The following is a 26,020-nucleotide window of genomic DNA, read 5'->3' as shown; positions in this document are numbered from 1 at the left end:
CTCTGGATTGTGTTTTTACCCCCGGAGCAGGAGTTCGCTCAGCAGGGGGTGCAGTGAGGGGTGAATTGGTTGTACATTCAGCCTTGTATTTGGACTCCCAGCGGACGGGTCGGGCTCTGCCAGGCTGGGAGTGATCGCCGCCTCTAATGCTCCATCCTTCAATCCTTATCTTGCCTGATTTATGGAGCAGGAGCTGCTGCGGTGATGGATTCGTGGCTCAGACCTCGGCTTCTACATCTCAGGATTAATAATCTCCCTTTCCTTTCTCGTCTCCTCCAGATGTCTTTAATTTATCTGCTTGCTCAGTCAGGGCGCAAACCCAGTGCCCCACCGTGCCAGCGCTAATGTGGTGTCCTGCCAATAAATCTCCCTCTGCAATAATATCTCCAGCTGAATTAAGTGACCCCTTTCTGGCTGTTCTGGCAATCGCTTGGCTCTGCTTTTCTTTGGCCTCATCTTCCCATGATCGGGGGCAAGTTTTTATCTTTCCTCTGTTTCCCCTTTAAAATGGACACTGCCTTAAAGGAGAAATAATTCTTCGGTGGAATGGCGAGATTAAACAACGGATGCCGGTAACATCGACCTCGTGCAGCCAGAGCGGAGTGGGGGCGCTGTATATAATCCAGGCCGCGTATACCTGCCGGACTGAACCATGCGGTGCAGCCTTTATAAACCCTCCCATGTACAGTGAAGCTCATGTAATCCGACAGCAGTGCTGGATTATTGGACGGTCAGAGAAAACCATAGGAACTGACTTGTAAAGCTAGAGAAGACTTCCCGGGATACAATACTAGAGTAATCAGTGGCGTCTCCTCGCTGCTCGTCTCCAGACATGTGGTCTGTGGCAATACTACAACTCCCAGCATGCCCTGACAGCTTTCCTATGGTCTTTGTTATTTATCACATGACTGCAAAATAGGACTACACAGGGTTTGATTGTATCTGTTACCATGGAGACCCACATGTCTGCATAGGAGCTGTATACACAAAACGGGAGGAGATTATTAACCAGATTTATTTGTAAAATTACTTGATTATTTTATGTCTATTGGAGCAATAAAGAAAAAAATGGTTGCAAAAGTATTACCAATGCAGAACTCCAAAAATATCCGTGATCCGAGCACAGAATTGATGCTGGAAACGTGTGTTGTTCCTCTTCAGATGTCATCCAATATGGCGGCCAGCACTGAGCAGCGTTTGCAGGTTGTATCCTCATTAGCATTTAGATCCTTCTTGGTACCTGGAGGAGACTTTAGTGTCTCGCGCAGGAGGAGATGTCCGCACTTAATAAGAAGATGGTCATTATCTGATCCTCCTCTGTACTTTACACCTCGCCCGCTCTCCTTGAATCTGGAGACGACTGCACGTGACGTGTGAAGAGCCCTCGTGGATGAAAAGTCCTTATGTAATCCTCTCGTTGTGATGTGTTACCTGTAACGTAATGTGGCCGCCACTCGTCAGCCTCTCCGGCACCCACAATGCAGACGTGTAGTCATTATCACAAGCCCTCGTCCCTCTAAAATCTATCCACCGAAACTTTTCTTTATCTAATCCGTCGTCCGACAAATCTGATAGTCCGGCATTTGGCTCTAGCGCAGGAGACGGAGCAGAGGGACCCAGAAAACTTCCATCATTAGGAATCAATGTCCGGGCTGCAGATTTTTCTGGTATCTGTTTCTGCGTTCTCATTTCAGTGTCCAGTCCCTTTAAGTGAATAACCAGTGAATATCGGTGCAGTCACCAGTTTTTGGGCTTCTTGCACCTGAAACTCTCACCTGCGATGGGTCGGATGTGACTTGTAGTTCCACAACGCCCATTTTGCTATATATGGGGTTAATATAGGAATGAATATTTTTCCACAATGTACAGTTTGATGGTTTTGCGCCTTTACAGCCCGGGCCGTGTGACCATTTCTTGTCTGGACTCTCGTGCCTTTTCCCTCGTTTGCTCCCAGATTAGCAGTAAGACGTTTTACTCCTGTAAATGAGATGTTGAACGTGAAGATTTGATCTACTTTGCAAGTTGTAGTTAAATATTCAGTAGGACAATTGGCATCCCTTACCTAGTTGTAGTACTACTATAGTGGCAGTAGCGCTGGTCTTACGTTGGATAGTGCCCCCCATATGGTGTACCATACGGTGCCTAGTTATAAGCACTCTACAAGATGAGGCCCAAATAATATTTCCATACTGATGTCTACATAACAATACTATAGAGACGCCACCACCACACAGTGCTCATCTAATACCACCATACATTGCTCATATAATACCGCCATAAAGTGCTCCCCTAATACCACCATACAATGCTCAATTACCGCCATACAGTGCTAAAATAATACCACCACACAGTGCTCAAATAATACCACCATATACAGCTCATATACCACCATACAGTGCTCATCTAATACCACCATACAGTGCTCAAATAATACCACCATACAGTGCTCATATATTACCACCATACAGTGCTCAAATACCACCATACACTGCTCAAATACCGCCATACACTGCTCAAATACCACCACATAGTGCTCCTCTAATGCCGCCATACAGTGCTAAAATAATACCACCATACACTGCTCATATATTACCACCATACAGTGCTCAAATACCGCCATACAGTGCTCAAATAATACCACCATACAGTGCTCAAATAATACCACCATACAGTGCTCATCTAATACCACCATAAAGTGCTCAAATAATACCACCATACAGTGCTCATCTAATACCACCATACATTGCTCATATAATACCGCCATAAAGTGCTCCCCTAATACCACCACACAGTGCTCAAATACCGCCATACAGTGCTAAAATAATACCACCATATACAGCTCATATAATACCGCCATAAAGTGCTCCCCTAATACCACCATACAATGCTCAATTACTGCCATACAGTGCTAAAATAATACCACCACACAGTGCTCAAATAATACCACCATATACAGCTCATATATTACCACCATACAGTGCTCAAATACCGCCATACAGTGCTCAAATAATACCACCATATACAGCTCATATACCACCATACAGTGCTCATATATTACCACCATACAGTGCTCAAATACCACCATACAGTGCTCAAATACCGCCATACAGTGCTCAAATACCACCATACAGTGCTCAAATACCACCATACAGTGCTCAAATACCACCATACAGTGCTCAAATACCACCATACAGTGCTCAAATACCGCCATACAGTGCTCAAATACCACCACATAGTGCTCCTCTAATGCCGCCATACAGTGCTAAAATAATACCACCATACAGTGCTCATATTATACCACCACGCAGTGCTCAAAAACCACCATACACTGCTCATATAATATCACCATACACAGCTCATATAATATCACCATACACTGCTCACATATCATACATAGAGTATACTAACGCTGTACAATGACCATAATACTGCTAAATCATTTACATTAGATTTCTAGTGGTCACAAGTCTTGGGTGCCATCGATATCCTATGCAGAGACCACTGTGTCCTGTGTAACTGCACGGCAGGCCTTAAAGGGAACCTGTCACCAGCATTTCACCTATTAAACCAGCAATAGCTGTGGGGGAAAAATCATTTTTATGTATCCTATAATTGTCTTCTAAGTTGCTCTGTATTGTTAGTATTCAGTTTTTTAGTGTTCCTGCGCCGTATGCTAATGAGCAAAAAGGACTTAAATCTTCATTCCCCAAGCCTTTCCGAGTTAACCCCGCCTCCTCACTTCTGATTGACAGCTCCTCTCCTCCTCCCAGCACATGCGAAATCCCGTGTTTGCGCATCGACGTCATGTTCATACGCATGCGCGGTAACTAGGTTTGAGGTCCGGACGAAGCAGGGAAGGGTGTCGGACCATACATGACGGGCGCATGCGCGATATCTCGGACAAGATTTTTGCATTCAGGGCGGGCCAGTTTTTGACGGTGGGCGGGCATGAGAAGAGGAACGAACGAGACTACCGGATTATAAAAGGCGCAAAATGTTTGCCGACCAATATTTACGGTCGGAGGAGTTTAGGAGCGGGGATAATGACAATGAGCTTTTGACCGCTGCGGCCAGCGAGGGGTGAGGAGAGTTCAATAGGTGAAATGCTGGTGACTGGTTCCGGAGCCACAGGTTAGAAATCGCTGCTGTAAAGTATTTGCTGCAATGTATTAGTTTGTAGTCCAGGCTGTTTGAGACTTGATATAATTGTAACAAACCCTCAGCTGTGACACATTCTACGGCGTCTGTGCCATTCATCTATAGACCAATATTTGTGGAAATCACAGCAGCAGGTAATACGGGAGACAGTGGAATATTTCGGTGTGGTCTCCACCAACGCTTTACGGCCATGAAAGAGTTACACGAGAGTCTCAGATTTATAATGACCGCGAGAGGTGCTTTTAAAGGACTGTGAAACGCGTTCTGTAGAAAACTCGGAGTGTAACCAGATCAATTAACACCTCCAGTCAGAAGGGGTCTGCTGCACATTATGTCGGCTTACTCCTTGTACTGCGTGCCCCTCCCCCTGCTTCAATAAATGTCACCCAAGGGGTGACAACAAAGGACACGATGTGCCCTGTGTGGCGGCACACCTGATATCCGGCTAACAAACGCATCCTGCTAATTAATGTCTGTGTCGGTGAAGAGCGGCTGTGAGTGAGCCTGGCAGCCTGAAACGCGCTTCGTGCAAGAGCAGGCTTTAAATAAAGGTGCAATTATTGCCTGAATAATTGAAGAACAACGAGCGCACGTCGCCACTCAACGTAACGCGCTTTGATCTGCTGCCAGCGCAGCTCTCACTGTAACACGCTGTGGAGACTGTCTGCCCGGGCCGTCTCTTCTTCAGCGCCACACAGAGTTCTGAGGAGGAGCAGGTACTCCGCGCTGTGTGTCCCTGGTGGCATTTGGAAGTGGCGACGTGCAGCTGTTTGGTGAGGGGATTGGCGAGACGCGGAGCTGGAGGGGCCACTGATCACAGGCTCCGGAGCGGATGCCAGCCGCGTCTTCACTACTCACCCCTCACGTCGGCTGTTCTCCCATATGTCTCCTCTCCCGTCAGCTGTTGCTTCGTTCTCTCTTGTGTTTCAAAGTGGAATCTCCTCCCGTCACCAACAAAAATGATTCTCATCGTATGAAGGAAACGCAAAGAGAGCACAAAATACCGACAAACACCGCCGCCATCTTATCTGTACAGAAAACGTGTGATAAATATGTGAAGATTATCCGACCAATCCAAAGGGGGCAGTGTTAGGGCCAGTTCACATACAGTTTATTGACACGGCCTTTGACTCGGAATCCACGTCGAAATCTGCACCGAAAACGCCCCACATTGATTTCACTAAAAGGCAGAGGCGGTTTCTCCCTGGCGGCTTTTGGCCGCTTGTGGGAAAAAAGAACTATGTCCTTTTTATTGTCCTAGTTTCCGCCTCAGACATCCCATTAAAATCAGAACGAGGCAGAAGACCTACGGCGCTCACTTCAGAGCGTTTCCGCAACATTTTTTTTTCCATGGTCCTTGCTTTAGCTTCAATGGCCGCAGGCGAAAAGACGCAAAAAGAAAGCGCAGGCAGTTCAAAATCTGCCTCAAAATAATGTGAACAAGTCCTTTATAGTAGTTATATTCTTGTATATAGGAGGCAGTATTATAGTAGTTATATTCTTGTATATAGGGGGCAGTATTATAGTAGTTATATTCTTGTATATAGGGGTAGTATTATAGTAGTTATATTCTTGTATATAGGAGCAGTATTATAGTAGTTATATTCTTGTATATAGGAGCAGTATTATAGTAGTTATATTCTTGTATATAGGAGGCAGTATTATAGTAGTTATATTCTTGTATATAGGAGCAGTATTATAGTAGTTATATTCTTGTATATAGGGGGCAGTATTATAGTAGTTATATTCTTGTATATAGGAGCAGTATTATAGTAGTTATATTCTTGTATATAGGGGCAGTATTATAGTAGTTATATTCTTGTATATAGGGAGCAGTATTATAGTAGTTATATTCTTGTATATAGGAGCAGTATTATAGTAGTTATATTCTTGTATATAGGAGGCAGTATTATAGTAGTTATATTCCTGTATATAGGAGGCAGTATTATAGTAGTTATATTCTTGTATATAGGGGGTAGTATTATAGTAGTTATATTCTTGTATATAGGGGCAGTATTATAGTAGTTATAACCTTGTATATAGGGGCAGTATGATAGTAGTTATATTCTTGTATATAGGGGCAGTATTATAGTAGTTATATTCTTGTATATAGGGAGCAGTATTATAGTAGTTATATTCTTGTATATAGGGGCAGTAATATAGTAGTTATATTCTTGTATATAGGGGGCAGTATTATAGTAGTTATATTCTTGTATATAGGAGCAGTATTATAGTAGTTATATTCTTGTATATAGGAGGCAGTATTATAGTAGTTATATTCTTGTATATAGGGGCAGTATTATAGTAGTTATATTGTATGTAGGGGGCAGTATTATAGTAGTTATATTCTTGTATATAGGAGTAGTATTATAGTAGTTCTATTCTTGTATATAAGAGCAGTATTATAGTAGTTATATTCCTGTATATAGGGGCAGTATTATAGTAGTTATATTCTTGTATATAGGGGGCAGTATTATAGTAGTTATATTGTTTTGTATATAGGAGGCAGTATTATAGTAGTTATATTCTTGTATATAGAGGCAGTATTATAGTAGTTATATTCTTGTATATAGGGAGCAGTATTATAGTAGTTATATTCTTGTATATAGGGGCAGTATTATAGTAGTTATATTCTTGTATATAGGGGCAGTATTATAGTAGTTATATTCTTGTATATAGGAGCAGTATTATAGTAGTTATATTCTTGTATATAGGGGCAGCATTATAGTAGTTATATTCTTGTATATAGGAGCAGTATTATAGTAGTTATATACTTGTTTATAGGGGCAGTATTATAGTTGTTATATTCTTGTATATAGGGGACAATATTATAGTAGTTATATTCTTGTGTATAGGAGCAGTATTATAGTAGTTCTATTCTTGTATATAAGAGCAGTATTATAGTAGTTATATTCCTGTATATAGGGGCAGTATTATAGTAGTTATATTCTTGTATATAGGGGGCAGTATTATAGTAGTTATATTCTTGTATATAGGGAGCAGTATTATAGTAGTTATTTTCTTGTATATAGGAGGCAGTAGTATAGTAGTTATATTCTTGTATATAGGAGCAGTATTATAGTAGTTATATTCTTGTATATAGGAGCAGTATTATAATAGTTATATTCTTGTATATAGGAGGCAGTATTATAGTAGTTATATTCTTGTATATAGGGGGTAATATTATAGTAGTTATATTCTTGTATATAGGGGGCAGTATTATAGTAGTTATATTCTTGTATATAGGAGCAGTATTATAGTAGTTATATTATTGTATATAGGAGCAGTATTATAGCAGTTATATTCTTGTATATAGGGGGCAGTATTATAATAGTTATATTCTTGTATATAGGAGGCAGTATTATAGTAGTTATATTCTTGTATATAGGAGGCAGTATTATAGTATATTCTTGTATATAGGGGGTAGTATTATAGTAGTTATATTCTTGTATATAGGAGCAGTATTATAGTAGTTATATTCTTGTATATAGGGGGTAGTATTATAGTAGTTATATTCTTGTATATAGGGGGTAGTATTATAGTAGTTATATTCTTGTATATAGGGGGTAGTATTATAGTAGTTATATTCTTGTATATAGGGGCAGTATTATAGTAGTTATATTCTTGTATATAGGAGTAGTATTATAGTAGTTCTATTCTTGTATATAGGGGGCAGTATTATAGTAGTTATATTCTTGTATATAGGAGGCAGTATTATAGTAGTTATATTCTTGTATATAGGGGCAGTATTATAGTAGTTATATTCTTGTATATAGGAGCAGTATTATAGTAGTTATATTCTTGTATATAGGGGGCAGTATTATAGTAGTTATATTCTTGTATATAGGGGCAGTATTATAGTAGTTATATTCTTGTATATAGGAGCAGTATTATAGTAGTTATATTGTTGTATATAGGAGGCAGTATTATAGTAGTTATATTCTTGTATATAGGGGGCAGTATTATAGTAGTTATATTCTTGTATATAGGAGGCAGTATTATAGTAGTTATATTCTTGTATATAGGGGCAGTATTATAGTAGTTATATTCTTGTATATAGGGGCAGTATTATAGTAGTTATATTCTTGTATATAGGAGCAGTATTATAGTAGTTATATTCTTGTATATAGGGGCAGCATTATAGTAGTTATATTCTTGTATATAGGGGGCAGTATTATAGTAGTTATATTCTTGTATATAGGAGCAGTATTATAGTAGTTATATTCTCGTATATAGGGGGCAGTATTATAGTAGTTATATTCTTGTATATAGGAGCAGTATTATAGTAGATATATTCTTGTATATAGGGAGCAGTATTATAGTAGTTATATTCTTGTATATAGGAGCAGTGTTATAATAGTTATATTCTTGTATATAGGGGGCAGTATTATAGTAGTTATATTCTTGTATATAGGTGCAGTATTATAGTAGTTATATTCTTGTATATAGGGAGCAGTATTATAGTAGTTATATTCTTGTATATAGGGGCAGTATTATAGTAGTTATATTCTTGTATATAGGGAGCAGTATTATAGTAGCTATATTCTTGTATATAGGGGGCAGTATTATAGTAGTTATATTCTTGGATATAGGAGGCAGTATTATAGTAGTTATATTCCTGTATATAGAGAGCAGTATTATAGTAGTTATATTCTTGTGTATAGGAGCAGTATTATAGTAGTTATATTCTTGTATATAGTGGGCAGCATTATAGTAGTTATATTCTTGTATATAGGGGCAGTATTATAGTAGTTATATTCTTGTATATAGGAGCAGTATTATAGTAGTTATATTCTTGTATATAGGAGAAGTATTATAGTAGTTATATTCTTGTATATAGGGGCAGTATTATAGTAGTTATATTCTTGTATATAGGAGCAGTATTATAGTAGTTATATTCTTGTATATAGGGGGCAGTATTATAGTAGTTATATTCTTGTATATAGGGGGCAGTATTATAATAGTTATATTCTTGTATATAGGAGCAGTATTATAGTAGTTATATTCTTGTATATAGGGGGCAGTATTATAGTAGTTATATTCTTGTATATAGGGGGCAGTATTATAGTAGTTATATTCTTGTATATAGGAGCAGTATTATAGTAGTTATATTCTTGTATATAGGGGGCAGTATTATAGTAGTTATATTCTTGTATATAGGAGCAGTATTATAGTAGTTATATTCTTGTATACAGGGGGCAGTATTATAGTAGTTATATTCTTGTATATATGAGAAGTATTATAGTAGTTATATTCTTGTATATAGTAGCAGTATTATAGTAGTTATATTCTTGTATATAGGGACAGTATTATAGTAGTTAAATTCTTGTATATAGGGGGCATTATTATATTAGTTATATTCTTGTATATAGGGGCAGTATTATAGTAGTTATATTCTTGTATATAGGAGGCAGTATTATAATAGATATATTCTTGTATATAGGAGGCAGTATTATAGTAGTTATATTCTTGTATATAGGAGGCAGTATTATAGTAGTTATATTCTTGTATATAGGGGCAGTATTATAGTAGTTATATTCTTGTATATAGGAGCAGTATTATAGTAGTTATATTCTTGTATATAGAGAGCAGTATTACTGTAGTTATATTCTTGTATATAGGAGGCAGTATTATAGTAGTTATATTCTTGTATATAGGAGCAGTATTATAGTAGTTATATTCTTGTATATAGGAGGCAGTATTATAGTAGTTATATTCTTGTATATAGGAGCAGTATTATAGTAGTTATATTCTTGTATATAGGGGCAGTAATATAGTAGTTATATTCTTGTATATAGGGGGCAGTATTATAGTAGTTATATTCTTGTATATAGGAGCAGTATTATAGTAGTTATATTCTTGTATATAGGAGGCAGTATTATAGTAGTTATATTCTTGTATATAGGGGCAGTATTATAGTAGTTATATTGTATGTAGGGGGCAGTATTATAGTAGTTATATTCTTGTATATAGGAGCAGTATTATAGTAGTTCTATTCTTGTATATAAGAGCAGTATTATAGTAGTTATATTCCTGTATATAGGGGCAGTATTATAGTAGTTATATTCTTGTATATAGGGGGCAGTATTATAGTAGTTATATTGTTTTGTATATAGGAGGCAGTATTATAGTAGTTATATTCTTGTATATAGAGGCAGTATTATAGTAGTTATATTCTTGTATATAGGGAGCAGTATTATAGTAGTTATATTCTTGTATATAGGGGCAGTATTATAGTAGTTATATTCTTGTATATAGGGGCAGTATTATAGTAGTTATATTCTTGTATATAGGAGCAGTATTATAGTAGTTATATTCTTGTATATAGGGGCAGCATTATAGTAGTTATATTCTTGTATATAGGAGCAGTATTATAGTAGTTATATACTTGTTTATAGGGGCAGTATTATAGTTGTTATATTCTTGTATATAGGGGACAATATTATAGTAGTTATATTCTTGTATATAGGAGCAGTATTATAGTAGTTCTATTCTTGTATATAAGAGCAGTATTATAGTAGTTATATTCCTGTATATAGGGGCAGTATTATAGTAGTTATATTCTTGTATATAGGGGGCAGTATTATAGTAGTTATATTCTTGTATATAGGGAGCAGTATTATAGTAGTTATTTTCTTGTATATAGGAGGCAGTAGTATAGTAGTTATATTCTTGTATATAGGAGCAGTATTATAGTAGTTATATTCTTGTATATAGGAGCAGTATTATAATAGTTATATTCTTGTATATAGGAGGCAGTTTTATAGTAGTTATATTCTTGTATATAGGGGGTAGTATTATAGTAGTTATATTCTTGTATATAGGGGGCAGTATTATAGTAGTTATATTCTTGTATATAGGAGCAGTATTATAGTAGTTATATTATTGTATATAGGAGCAGTATTATAGCAGTTATATTCTTGTATATAGGGGGCAGTATTATAATAGTTATATTCTTGTATATAGGAGGCAGTATTATAGTAGTTATATTCTTGTATATAGGAGGCAGTATTATAGTATATTCTTGTATATAGGGGGTAGTATTATAGTAGTTATATTCTTGTATATAGGAGCAGTATTATAGTAGTTATATTCTTGTATATAGGGGGTAGTATTATAGTAGTTATATTCTTGTATATAGGGGGTAGTATTATAGTAGTTATATTCTTGTATATAGGGGGTAGTATTATAGTAGTTATATTCTTGTATATAGGGGCAGTATTATAGTAGTTATATTCTTGTATATAGGAGTAGTATTATAGTAGTTCTATTCTTGTATATAGGGGGCAGTATTATAGTAGTTATATTCTTGTATATAGGAGGCAGTATTATAGTAGTTATATTCTTGTATATAGGGGCAGTATTATAGTAGTTATATTCTTGTATATAGGAGCAGTATTATAGTAGTTATATTCTTGTATATAGGGGGCAGTATTATAGTAGTTATATTCTTGTATATAGGGGCAGTATTATAGTAGTTATATTCTTGTATATAGGAGCAGTATTATAGTAGTTATATTGTTGTATATAGGAGGCAGTATTATAGTAGTTATATTCTTGTATATAGGGGGCAGTATTATAGTAGTTATATTCTTGTATATAGGAGGCAGTATTATAGTAGTTATATTCTTGTATATAGGGGCAGTATTATAGTAGTTATATTCTTGTATATAGGGGCAGTATTATAGTAGTTATATTCTTGTATATAGGAGCAGTATTATAGTAGTTATATTCTTGTATATAGGGGCAGCATTATAGTAGTTATATTCTTGTATATAGGAGCAGTATTATAGTAGTTATATACTTGTTTATAGGGGCAGTATTATAGTTGTTATATTCTTGTATATAGGGGACAATATTATAGTAGTTATATTCTTGTATATAGGAGCAGTATTAGGGCATGACCACACGTGGCGGATTTCCTCCGCAACTGTCCGCATCAATGCCGCACAGAATCCGCATTGCGGATTACGCTGCGGATTTTGGCAAAGTGCTGCGGATTGCCTTGCGGATTTAGTTGCGGATTTAGTTGCGGATTTCAAAGGCAAGTCTTCCAAAAAGGGAACTGACATCATTTGTGAGTTCAGTTCCTATGACGACGTGCTGGACACACCCATGGCATGTATAAGTGTGGCCAGAAAGAGAAGTGAATCTGGCAGGAGAAGTATACTAGTCCGAAGTGTTGGATAATGCCTGACATCCAGGAGCGACCACTTCAATTACGCCGACAATATTTGATTCTGCTGCTGCGCACCATAGTCAGCATTGTCCGTCGTCGGATTTTTAATTATAGGCTGAGCAGGGCACGACGTTTCGTCGAGTGCACGTTTGGCATCATGGCAAATCAGTGGCGGCTCTTTACCTCGGCCATGCAATTGGAGGAAACCACCATTGATGCGGTCATCAAGGCATGTTGTGTCCTACATAACTACCTCCAGGAATACCGTCAAGAAGTTGAGGGCGACTCACTTCTGCCCTATGTTGGCAGTGCCATTAACTGGGGTTCTGCTTGTCAGGCCAGTAGTGGTGTACGCGTACGAGATATTTCCTCGGATTATTTCCTCACTTCTGAAGGGGCCGTACCTTGGCAATACTCCTGTGTTGGCGGGGTGCCGCCTACCCAGCAGTAATCGGTTTAATGTCCAAACAGTAGGCAATTCTGTCAATGATACTCCTAGGGAATGGAAAATTGTGTGTTGGATGTGCTTCCTTTGCAATAAAATAATGCCCTATTACTTGGATTTGGCCTAAGTGTGTGTATTTGAGTAATCACATGTCGGAATAGGGAGTATGATGTATAGGTTGCCTTTCTTGGTTGAGCACACCATAGCATATCAAACCACACAGTATTTACTAAATGAAAACGGCCACACCGTGAACAATCGGTATCGTCCCCTTGATGCCCTTCCGCATTTTGGCCTCCTCCCATACAAAACAACAAATACACAAGTCAGAGTCATAAATTAACCGTAACTTTTATAGAACGTATGCACATCACAACTATATACGAGTAGAATCACGGAACAACTTGTATGAAACATTCAATACGTGGTACACTAGCGACCAAACAAAAACCAAAACAAACTACAAGATGTGGAAGCGCGGGGGGCTTAATTCGGGATGCGACGAGGGGGCAGAGGAGGAGGTTGAGGTAGGGGGCATGTATGCCGCAGAGGTGGGAGGATGGATATGAAGAGGTGGGAGAGTGGACGAGTATGGGGTGGGCAAAGTGTTTGGGACATTGGGGTATGGGCGGAAAGTGGAACCCGAGGGATGTCCATGAGTCCAGGGGGAAAAATAGGGATCGGGCTGCAGGGAGGGTGCAGAGGCAGGAGGTGGGGCGTGCGGCACAGCGCCAGACGTGTCAGCCCTACGGCCAGTTAATGTGCGCATGTGGAAAATGAGATCTCCCACATCGGGTAGGGGCTGGGGGGCCTCAAAGATATCAGCCAGGGCGAACACACACGTCATATATGCCGCCCTGCGAGTATTTTCCATCCCGCGACATCGTCCACCAACGGCATTCCCGAAACTGGTATATTGATCTTCTGCCTCCACCCTACGAATCATGCGTAAGGCTTGGCCCTCTACCGTGTCGCTTGGTTCATCAGGTGTCTGGCGCTTTCGGCCACCCACTCTTTGGCGCGGTCGGGAAGTTCCTGCCATGGGGGCTGGAGAGGTGTCGCCACGAGGAGTTGCTGGGGCCGGGGTTGGCTGGTAGGGCGCATCTTCCTCAGCCACAATTGCTGACGAGCCTGCCACTGCCTGCTGCTGCACCTGGCCACGTGCACTCCCTTGTGGCGTCCGGGGTGGTACATTCCCGGAGGTTCTGCAGGGAAAAAAACGCTCATTGACTTTGGGGATTCAGCAGACAGTTCTCAGACAGTTTGTCAGTCGCTAATCTCGTTAACATATCCTTTTGCCATTCTACACACACCCCATCTGACACCAATCTGGGGGGGGGGGGGAAACTAAAGACGTATTCTCGTCATGAAGAGAATGAGTTACATAAGCAACACAGAGTGATATGTGATAATGTGTACGGTGAAGGGGCATTTCAGTCACAACACTGGCAAAAGGAAAACAAACATGTGGAATATAATCTGCACACAATCGAAATTTCATTCCATTATTTTAGAATCACATGGTTCATGCGCTACCTTTTAACCCAGGTGTGTGTGCGAATAGAGACTTACCTTCGTAGCTCCCTGCAGGGAATGAGGAAAGCGAGTTCTTCATAGTGGGCTATCGCACGGACCCGTGAAGGAGAGGAGCCACTTGCAGGTGTCTTTGATACCTGTTTGCGGAACCGGTCGCGTACTGTCCTCCACCTATTGCGCACATCATTTTCTGGAAAAGGAAGGATGTGTTAAAAATTAGGGCATAGCGGATGAAGTCAGGTGTATACAGATCAATTGCGTCCTCTGGCCTGTCGTGAGGAGATATCATCAATGGAACCACATCATTGGGGCAGAACTTGAGGAGCCAGCAACTATGGCTACGGCTGGGTTCCCACGACCTCTTGCCATGGCAAAAATAGGCCACGACGCCGCCAAGATGCTGGCAAACATCTGCCCATGCATTAAAATGTGCATATGGTTGTCCACGCTAGCAAAAGGTACTTCAGGTCGTTAAATGGAGTGTGTAAGGCAGTATTTAGTGCCGTCAATAGGCCATGTGCACATACCCTTACAGTCGGGGAAAAAGTGATCAGCAACTGCGCATGTGCCATAGTGACATGCCAAAAGTTGGGGTATGGTTTAGCAAGGCAGGAAAGGAAATTAGTGCTGATTTATGGCAGCATGCTAATGATGCAAAACAACCTTTGGAAACAGTGTTTTCACCTCTCTGCATTACAAACTAAATGCAAACTTACCAATCACTCCCTGCTCCCTCTCCAGCATCCCGTCCCACTCGGGGTACAGACCGCGGCACACAAACGACCATCCCTCGTCACGGGCGTTGCGGTCGCTGTAGGCAGCTATAGAGCTGTCCCAGATTTCTGGCCTACTATGCACCTATAAAAAAAAAAAAAAATGGCATATTGCAGTTTGCTTGGTACTCTGGAATCACAGTGGAGCTGTTACATGGTGATCTGCCTTAAGAAAATGGACATTCTACAGGTGCTGCTAGTGTTAATCCATACATAGTAGACATCTTGAAACAACATGACACAAACATATACATGTACTTACCAGATTAATGAGGGCCGAAACCTCCATGTCCATACGTCTATACCTGGACATTGCAGCCTGTGTTCAGAGTTGTCAGTTAACTTTTTCCAAAATCACTGGCAGGCTGCAAGCCGAAAATGGCGTCTTCCTTTTCTACTATGCTGAATGCTGATGTCATATCCTGCTCCGGCAGGAAATACGCACCGCACCACAAACGAAATCCGCACCACACATAACATCTGCGGACTTCATTGCGGAATTTCGATTCTCCATTGAAGTGAATGGAGAACTTCCGCAATGAGTCCGCAACCAGTCCGCCACTGCTCCGCAACAGACAGAGCATGCTGCGGACACCACATTCCGCTCCGCAGCCTATGCTCCGCAGCGGAATTGTACGCATCGTCTAAACGAACACTGCTAAATTAAAGTGAAAGTCAATGTAGAAACGGCTCCGCTGCGGATTAACGCTGCGGAGTGTCCGCAGCGGAATTTAAGTGAAATTCCGCCACGTGTGAACCCGCCCTTATAGTAGTTATATTCTTGTATATAGGGGGCAGTATTATCATAGTTATATTCTTGTATATAGGAGCAGTATTATAGTAGTTATATTCTTGTATATAGGGGCAGTATTATAGTAGTTATATTCTTGTATATAGGGGGCAGTATTCTAGTAGTTATATTCTTGTATATAGGGGCAGTATTATAGTAGTTATATTCTTGTATATAGGGGGCAGTATTATAGCAGTTATATTCTTGTATATAGGGGGCAGTATTATAATAGTTATATTCTTGTATATAGGAGGCAGTATTATAGTAGTTATATTCTTGTATATAGGAGGCAGTATTATAGTATATTCTTGTATATAGGGGGTAGTATTATAGTAGTTATATTCTTGTATATAGGAGCAGTATTATAGTAGTTATATTCTTGTATATAGGGGGTAGTATTATAGTAGTTATATTCTTGTATATAGGGGGTAGTATTATAGTAGTTATATTCTTGTATATAGGGGGTAGTATTATAGTAGTTATATTCTTGTATATAGGGGCAGTATTATAGTAGTTATATTCTTGTATATAGGAGTAGTATTATAGTAGTTCTATTCTTGTATATAGGGGGCAGTATTATAGTAGTTATATTCTTGTATATAGGAGGCAGTATTATAGTAGTTATATTCTTGTATATAGGGGCAGTATTATAGTAGTTATATTCTTGTATATAGGAGCAGTATTACAGTAGTTATATTCTTGTATATAGGGGGCAGTATTATAGTAGTTATATTCTTGTATATAGGGGCAGTATTATAGTAGTTATATTGTTGTATATAGGAGCAGTATTATAGTAGTTATATTGTTGTATATAGGAGGCAGTATTATAGTAGTTATATTCTTGTATATAGGGGGCAGTATTATAGTAGTTATATTCTTGTATATAGGAGGCAGTATTATAGTAGTTATATTCTTGTATATAGGGGCAGTATTATAGTAGTTATATTCTTGTATATAGGGGCAGTATTATAGTAGTTATATTCTTGTATATAGGAGCAGTATTATAGTAGTTATATTCTTGTATATAGGGGCAGCATTATAGTAGTTATATTCTTGTATATAGGAGCAGTATTATAGTAGTTATATACTTGTTTATAGGGGCAGTATTATAGTTGTTATATTCTTGTATATAGGGGACAATATTATAGTAGTTATATTCTTGTATATAGGAGCAGTATTATAGTAGTTATATTCTTGTATATAGGAGCAGTATTATAGTAGATATATTCTTGTATATAGGGGCAGTATTATAGTAGTTATATTCTTGTATATAGGAGCAGTATTATAGTAGTTATATTCTTGTATATAGGGGCAGTATTATAGTAGTTATATTCTTGTATATAGGAGCAGTATTATAGTAGTTATATATTCTTGTATATAGGGGCAGTATTATAGTAGTTATATTCTTGTATATAGGGGCAGTATTATAGTAGTTATATTCTTGTATACAGGGGGCAGTATTATAGTAGTTATATTCTTGTATATAGGGGGCAGTATTATAGTAGTTATATTCTTGTGTATAGGGGGCAGTATTATAGTAGTTATAATATTTTACGTAGGGGGCAGAATTATATTAGTTCGTGTACAGACGCAGATCTAATCTTTGGTGGAATATAACACCAGTCTTGTAGAGAAAGCTCTTGACGACAGTTGAAGCTTTTCAGAGTCATATGATGACGTTCTTCAGTCTACAAGAATCTAGGGGAACAAATGTCTTTCTGTGATAACGTTGAGGATATTTTGGGGTAACGCTTCTTAATCCGTATAGACTAGAAGAAGCCAGAATTTTGGCTTTAAGTGGAGTTCGGTCAAGTATTCTCTGGCTCCCTCATCTTTCCTCCATGCCGCATTAAGGACAGATGGAATGCGTTTAATGAGCCGTCCTGCATCGTCAACACTTGAAAGACTTCCACACATTACTTATAAAGCTGCTGATGCTCCGCTTTGTCACTCTTCAGCGTCCGCCTTTGCCTCGCTGTTTCTATAATTGTTCTCATAATTGCATCTCGCTCTCCTGAGGCTGACGAGCATGTCCTGCCAACATAGTCATCTTCGCAGTTTATTCCGTCACATCTTTCCCCCTCCTCCCTGGTATGACCATTGACTAGATCCACGCTGTGCTCCATCTGACTGGTGCTGCCATCCTCCATTCTCAATCCACTGATCCTCTGGGTGTTCAGTCTACTAACAATTTGAGGGCGATTTCACTTCCCACGATGCTCCTCAGAACGCTCATCTTTGCTGTGTAAAATACGCATTGCAGCTTATAGAAGTGTTAGACCTCATGCCCACTTCCGTTTTTTCCTTCAGGGTGCTATCCGTTTTTTTTACTGATAGCACCCTGACCCATTCATTTCAATGGACCCATGCCCACTTCCATTATTTTCACGGATCCGTTGTTCCGTTTAGTCAAAAATAGAAGGCTTTCGTGTACCGTCCGTTTTTGATGGATCCGTTGCCCTAGCAACGGCAGGCCGTGCCAAAGTTCACAGACTACAGTACACATTTATTCCTGGAGATGGATGTTGAGAGACTCCTAAGCATGGTGCAGGATCTCCGTGGGTGTTTCCTGGGACATGTGACAAGTTCGAATGAAGTTTAATACCTTCCGTTTTTTTAACGGATCCGTGAAAAACGGAAGCCAAACAGAAGCACAACGTCCGTTTAAAACGGAAACACGGAACGTACACGGATACCACACGGATACCATAACGGACACACGGATCCGTGAAAACGGTGATGGAAGTGTGCATGAGGCCTTCATGTTATCTAGAGCAAAGATGTAAAGCCTTAGGTCAGGACATCATATTGCATCACTTTAGACTCCAGCCTATCCATTCACTAGAGAGCAGCGGTGACATCACTGAGAATGCAGCCTATCCATTCACTAGAGAGCAGCGGTGACATCACTGAGAATACAGCCTATCTATTCACTAGAGAGCAGCGGTGACATCACTGAGAATGCAGCCTAACCATTCACTAGAGCGCAGCGGTGACATCACTGAGAATGCCGCCTATCCATTCACTAGAGAGCAGCGGTGACATCACTGAGAATGCAGCCTATCCATTCACTAGAGAGCAGCAATGACATCACTGAGAATGCCGCCTATCCATTCACTAGAGAGCAGCGGTGACATCACTGAGAATGCAGCCTATCCATTCACTAGAGAGCAGCAATGACATCACTGAGAATGCCGCCTATCCATTCACTAGAGAGCAGCGGTGACATCACTGAGAATGCAGCCTATCCATTCACTAGAGAGCAGCAATGACATCACTGAGAATGCCGCCTATCCATTCACTAGAGAGCAGCGGTGACATCACTGAGAATGCAGCCTAACCATTCACTAGAGAGCAGCGGTGACATCACTGAGAATGCAGCCTATCCATTCACTAGAGAGCAGCAATGACATCACTGAGAATGCCGCCTATCCATTCACTAGAGAGCAGCGGTGACATCACTGAGAATGCAGCCTATCCATTCACTAGAGAGCAGCAATGACATCACTGAGAATGCCGCCTATCCATTCACTAGAGAGCAGCGGTGACATCACTGAGAATGCAGCCTATCCATTCACTAGAGAGCAGCAATGACATCACTGAGAATACAGCCTATCTATTCACTAGAGAGCAGCGGTGACATCACTGAGAATGCAGCCTAACCATTCACTAGAGAGCAGCGGTGACATCACTGAGAATGCAGCCTATCCATTCACTAGAGAGCAGCAATGACATCACTGAGAATGCCGCCTATCCATTCACTAGAGAGCAGCGGTGACATCACTGAGAATGCAGCCTATCCATTCACTAGAGAGCAGCAATGACATCACTGAGAATGCCGCCTATCCATTCACTAGAGAGCAGCGGTGACATCACTGAGAATGCAGCCTATCCATTCACTAGAGAGCAGCGGTGACATCACTGAGAATGACGCCTATCCATTCACTAGAGAGCAGCGGTGACATCACTGAGAATGACGCCTGTCCCTTTACAATAAACATATGATGTCCCTTTTGATTGTGTTGCTGTATGTTGTTGTTGGTGATCTGACCTGTATTCGATCCACAGCTTTGACTCCTCGGGTAACATCACTCCCATCATTGCTGCCTGCTCTTCCTGGACTACAGTTGATTGTAATCATATCCTGCGCTATAAAAAAATAAAATGCATCTAATCACGTTTGTATCAATTTTCTGCCGCTGTAAATCAATTTGCATTGAACCTTGGAGCCTCGTACTGATTAGTGTGTGTGTTTGGGTAAATGAACCCTGGTCAGCTCCACAGATAGGGGTCAGCATTGTTAGCCCCGGGCTGAGGCGTGCCTAGCGGACTGGAAGGTGTCCGCTCACGGAAAGACGAGGACTGTGCCATAAAGCGATTAACCCCGTGTTTCCTGATTGTATCTGGAGCTCAGATATTGTATATACTGTATACTATTCAGTGCATCACAGATTATTAAGCAATGTTATGAATGCTTCACCATGGAGACGCTGCAAACCCCACACTGCACCAGGGAACTGTATTATTAGTGATTCTCTATATCTATTACTGTCTCCAAGTGCAGGTGCAAGATATCCAGGTTATAGAGCACAGGGCGATGGAGTATAAATCATCAGCAGAATACAGGGGCTGTTCACATGCAGTAAAGTGAGACATCTGAGGGACTGCTGTGATGTCAGTAGGTATGTTGTAGGGAATTGCTTATAATCCAATTCCTGGTGTAAAAAAATAGACGGAAGACGCTGAACAAGCAGGAGAGAATTCTGGCGTAATTTAGTAGAATAGGGAATGCAGCTCTGGAGTATAATAAAGGATGTACCTCAGGATCAGTACAGGATAAGTAATGTAATGTATGTACACAGTGACTCCACCAGCAGAATAGTGAGTGCAGCTCTGGAGTATAATACAGAATATAACTCAGGATCAGTACAGGATAAGTAATGTAATGTATGTACACAGTGACTCCACCTGCAGAATAGTGAGTGCAGCTCTGGAGTATAATACAGGATGTAACTCAGGATCAGTACAGGATAAGTAATGTAATGTATGTACACAGTGACTCCACCAGCAGAATAGTGAGTGCAGCTCTGGAGTATAATACAGGATGTAACTCAGGATCAGTACAGGATAAGTAATGTAATGTATGTACACAGTGACTCCACCAGCAGAATAGTGAGTGCAGCTCTGGGGTATAATACAGGATGTAACTCAGGATCAGTACAGGATAAGTAATGTATGTACACAGTGACTCCACGAGCAGAATAGTGAGTGCAGCTCTGGGGTATAATACAGGATGTAACTCAGGATCAGTACAGGATAAGTAATGTAATGTATGTACACAGTGACTCCACCAGCAGAATAGTGAGTGCAGCTCTAGAGTATAATACAGGATGTAACTCAGGATCAGTACAGGATAAGTAATGTAATGTATGTACACAGTGACTCCACCAGCAGAATAGTGAGTGCAACTCTGGAGTATAATACAGGATGTACCTCAGGATCAGTACAGGATAAGTAATGTAATGTATGTAGACAGTGACTCCACCAGCAGAATAGTGAGTGCAGCTCTAGAGTATAATACAGGATGTAACTCAGGATCAGTACAGGATAAGTAATGTAATGTATGTACACAGTGACTCCACCAGCAGAATAGTGAGTGCAGCTCTAGAGTATAATACAGGATGTAACTCAGGATCAGTACAGGATAAGTAATGTAATGTATGTACACAGTGACTCCACCAGCAGAATAGCGAGTGCAGCTCTGGAGTATAATACAGGATATAACTCAGGATCAGTACAGGATAAGTAATGTAATGTATGTAGACAGTGACTCCACCAGCAGAATAGTGAGTGCAGCTCTGGGGTATAATACAGGATGTAACTTAGGATCAGTACAGGATAAGTAATGTAATGTATGTACACAGTGACTCCACCAGCAGAATAGTGAGCGCAGCTCTGGAGTATAATACAGGATATAACTCAGGATCAGTACAGGATAAGTAATGTAATGTATGTACACAGTGACTCCACCAGCAGAATAGTGAGTGCAGCTCTGGAGTATAATACAGGATGTAACTCAGGATCAGTACAGTATAAGTAATGTAATGTAATGTATGTGCACAGTGACTCCACCAGCAGAATAGTGAGTGCAGCTCTGGAGTATAATACAGGATGTAACTCAGCATCAGTACAGGATAAGTAATGTAATGTATGTACACAGTGACTCCTCCAGCAGAATAGTGAGTGCAGCTCTGGAGTAGAATACTGGATGTAACTCAGGATCAGTACAGGATAAGTAATGCAATCCTAGATGGACGTGCCCTTTTCATTAGTGCTAATTTGACCATGCACACTTTTATGTAATGATCTGGTAAGAATTTAGGGTTCTTTAGTTGATTAAAATGTCTGATATCACAGAGATTATCTGACATGTAGGAATAACCTTGTAAACACCAAGCTCCAGCTGTGAAGAAACTACAACTCCCATCATGGCGTTTTAATTTCAACACAACTGGGGTGGCTGCAAATTGCAGACCACTGGGATCACCCATCCTAAAAGACTGTAAGAGGAGAGCAGTCAAGTATGGAAGAAGCTGCAACATTCATGGGGAAAAGATGGTATAAGATGAGCGGCGGACGTCCCTGCTGGGATTTGAACTTGGAGATATCAGCCGAGCACAGATGTTACAGGTGTTCAGTCATTATTTCAGCCTGGAGGCGTGCTGATCCTGTGCACAGACGCTAAGAGGTTAAATACGTTCTCCGGTAGTGAGAGCTGGTGCTGCACGGAACCCTGATGTGCGGCAGACTGTGAGAGTCACGTACCGGTGATTAATGAGCCAGCGCTCGTCTTGGCATTAACACCTTGCAGCGTATGGGATCTGGGGACGCTCAGTCCCGTTACCTACAGGCTCTGCTGACTGGAAACATTGACTGGCACTGGGGAGCGGAGCTTCTATCTTCAATGAAAACTTGGATATTTTTTCTGCTTTGACAACCCAGATAATTGTTCACTGGAGGGAATCTGGATTCCCATTGATTTAAATGTATTCGAACCCCTAATAAGTGGTTACTCTGCGCCCCCGTTCAGGTTGCCATAGATGCACATTAGACCGATACAGAAGATGAATTGCTCACATCCCTCCCGGAGACCAACGACCTACTGAATTTCTGGTTTCTGGAGGGTTTTTATAGAACTGCTATGGCCCCGTTAAGGACAAATAGCGGTTTCCAATAGTTGACGAATCCCCTCCATTTTTTTTAAATATTCAGAATCCTCTTAAAAACTTTGCGTTGAATCGTCAATGGAACCCAACAAATTTCGCACATCAATCATTGCGCTAACCTGCAAATTTACGTGCAGATTTTTCCTCTAATTTTACCCGTTACATTACAAAGGGTGAAATCCGTGGCCATAAAATCAGTAGTAATGTAACCCCACAATATGGGACTGGGGTCAGGAATGCCCATTTCTATCTGTGGAACAATCCGCTGGGTGAATATTTTGCGTCTTTACATTGAAGGTCCGTTGGGCTGTGGGAGAGTCAGTCTGTCCCCGGCTCTGGGTTCTCGGTTCTGTATTTCTTTCCATACATCTACATCATCATCCCCTGATTCTGCGTTGGGGGTTGTTCTCCTGTCCACACAATCCCCTCCAATTATCCCTCGCTATTGCAGCCCAGCTGTTCAAATCTTCTGCAGCTGGAGGGTCATTGAGTGTACATCGCAGCGGGGGGATAATATTCAGTAACAATATGATAAACAATACCCCCCCTCCCACCAGTAGCGCGATGATGGAGGGAGGCGTTACTCGAGTATATGCATGAAATTACAGTTCATGGAAGCCAAGGAGGGAGGGGGCGATGCGTTAGAACGAGCCTGATACATCCCCTTCCTTAATTACCTCCCAGCGCTCCAAAGTGTTCCATCTAAATTAATTAAAGACACCAGTGACCCAAATTATGATTGTGCGCGCCTTATGCCGACGTGTATTTTTATCCGGAGTTGAAGAGATGGTGCCGAGGCTTCCAGCCGCTCGGCTGAAATGTCACAGTGAGGGGCAGAGCTGTACCTGAGCAGCGCTCCCTGCCCTCCTCTCAGCAGAATAAAATATAGAGCCGACTATTCAAAGCATTTCAACTCCATAGAATAAAAACAATGAACACGACCGGCTCCACGCTCCCGCTAACTGCGCTTTTTCTTCCTGCCTCGCTCTGAAGCAATAATTACCGTTATTTTCCAGGATGGCTGCAAATGAGGCTCCGTATGGAGATTTTTTTTCAGCAGTGTCAATTGGGCAGAAAGTGTGTTATTCGGGTCAAGGTGTGACCCGCCGCTCCTATAATCAGCAGCATTGATGGCGCTACAGAATGTGGGGGTCACTTAGTGAATGTTTGCATGACTTGTTTCTGTGGCGTTTTATGTCGTAATTTTGGCAAAAACGCACCATTTTTGTCAGTCGCCACCAGAAATGACTTTGTAAACATCCTTATAGTGGGGGGACTATACAATTTGGGTGACGGTTTTGTGATTCACCCTCCTATTCCAGATAAAGGCACATGGGGCGAAAATCCTACAATTTTATAAGCTTGTTGCAGAATTCTCGAGTGAAGCAACACCAGGAGGTGGATCATCTGTAAAATCTGTCTGCTCCAAGAGGTTGTATAATGGAAGGAGCAGGATCCCCAGCAGCACAGAGTATTTCAGTAGAGTATGATTCTATCCAATGGTGATGATGGTGGACATCAAGGCTCCTTCCCCTGGGATAACAGCATCGCCATCTCCCCCTAATAACGTGGCCACATTTCTGTGCGCTATTACATCAGTATTTTATTTTTCATCTTCTGCTCGGTGGTAATTTCTTTGGTCTCCCCAGTGAACGTCTTAGTTGTAAGTCTCTAGTCTTGATTTCCCACAGTGCTCCGCTGCATACAGCGCCAGTTATCTGCAGGTACATGAAGTGCTGTGCTGGGGACAATAAACCGGTCAGTTGGGGAATGGAGAAAAGTTTTTAATGAGGAGCCTCGGCCCTGCGACGGATGATTCATTCCTTTAATTTATCCCATTTACAAGGTGAAGGCATCGGCCGGCAGGTGACTGGGGCTGCTGAGTTGGCAGAGCATGTCCTGTGCATAAATCCGAGCTGCCCTGATTCGCAGTCCCCGTGTCTTGCTGACTGTTCTCAAGCTTGAAAATATGAAAAAAAAAATAAAAAATGAGTGCACTGCAAAAAGGGGACCTGAGGTCCGGGAGAAAGGAAAAATGTATGAAAGTGTGGAAGCGTTGCTGGAATAGTGACCCCTGCAGAAGGAAGATCCAATGGAGAGTCTTCTCTTAGGGTCCTATTAGACGGCCGGATATTCTTTCATGAACGAGCAGCGAGTTATGATTTATATGATTTAGCGAGTCGGTGATGTTCAAAAGACGTTCTATTACACGTGCCGAGATTTTCACTATTCAGTTGTTCCTGCGATCGTTGCTCGTTCGCCCTCATCTCTGAGCTGCTGGAAGATTTCTGATTAGACGAGGGGATGTGGCAGCGACGAACGATAATCATTCACCCAGGTAGATGTGGTCGATCCACGGACACCCAACGATTTATCATTCGACCGTTGGGCGCTATTACACATGGCAATTATCTCTTACATTCGAACGATTATACAAAAATTTGGACGTTAATCGATCCGTCTAATAGGAATTTTATTGATGAACGTGTCTTGGGGCTGACCTTGTCCCTTCGTCTGGCTGACCTTGTCCCTTCGTCTGGCTGACCTTGTCCCTTCGTCTGGCTGGCCTTGTCCCTTCGTCTGGCTGGCCTTGTCCCTTCGTCTGGCTGGCCTTGTCCCTTCGTCCGACTGACCTTGTCCCTTCGTCTGGCTGACCTTGTCCCTTTGTCTGGCTGACCTTGTCCCTTCGTCTGGATCCAGCTGGGTGAAGTTTCTAGGTTTAGTCTTGACATACTGTAAAGGATCTGCCAGGCACTGCGGGGTTAACTCCCAGAACTAATCAGTCAGCACCTGAGAATACATCCCTGAGACTGACTCCTGCTTCCACCATTCAGGCTGGCAGGCTTAGGAGTGGGAGAGCCTATCGTAACCTGGCCAGACTCAGCTAGCTCCCGCCCTCGGTCTATTTAAGCC

The 26,020-nt window shown here is 40.9% G+C and overlaps 3 protein-coding genes across 7 annotated transcripts in view; 1 reads left to right on the top strand and 2 right to left on the bottom strand.

Moving 5' to 3' along the window:
- The window catches only part of GSE1 (Gse1 coiled-coil protein), a 299,551-nt gene that overhangs the window by 136,548 nt on the left and 136,983 nt on the right, over positions 1–26,020 (top strand). The gene's annotated exons all lie outside the window — the stretch shown is intronic.
- Positions 1,016–26,020, bottom strand: part of GINS2 (GINS complex subunit 2) — a 199,062-nt gene continuing 174,057 nt past the window's right edge. The window contains exons 6-7 of one of the 2 annotated variants that reach the window (XR_012850622.1): positions 19,933–20,030; positions 1,016–1,977 (exon numbers count right to left, since the gene is read on the bottom strand). The gene's annotated coding sequence lies outside the window, so the exon portion shown is untranslated. The remainder of the gene's footprint in view (positions 1,978–19,932; positions 20,031–26,020) is intronic. The other variant, XR_012850625.1, reaches the window with a different exon arrangement.
- LOC142661075 (uncharacterized) overlaps positions 13,118–26,020 on the bottom strand; it is a 65,321-nt gene continuing 52,418 nt past the window's right edge. The window contains exons 2-4 of the mRNA XM_075838309.1: positions 15,035–15,176; positions 14,355–14,508; positions 13,118–13,987 (exon numbers count right to left, since the gene is read on the bottom strand). Coding sequence (XP_075694424.1) covers positions 13,243–13,987; positions 14,355–14,508; positions 15,035–15,062 — 927 coding nt within the window. The 5' untranslated portion in view covers positions 15,063–15,176 and the 3' untranslated portion in view covers positions 13,118–13,242. The remainder of the gene's footprint in view (positions 13,988–14,354; positions 14,509–15,034; positions 15,177–26,020) is intronic.

The sequence above is a fragment of the Rhinoderma darwinii genome, chromosome 9 (assembly GCF_050947455.1).
Source record: "Rhinoderma darwinii isolate aRhiDar2 chromosome 9, aRhiDar2.hap1, whole genome shotgun sequence".
NCBI lineage: Eukaryota > Metazoa > Chordata > Amphibia > Anura > Rhinodermatidae > Rhinoderma > Rhinoderma darwinii.
This window is presented reverse-complemented; position numbering and strand designations above follow the sequence as displayed.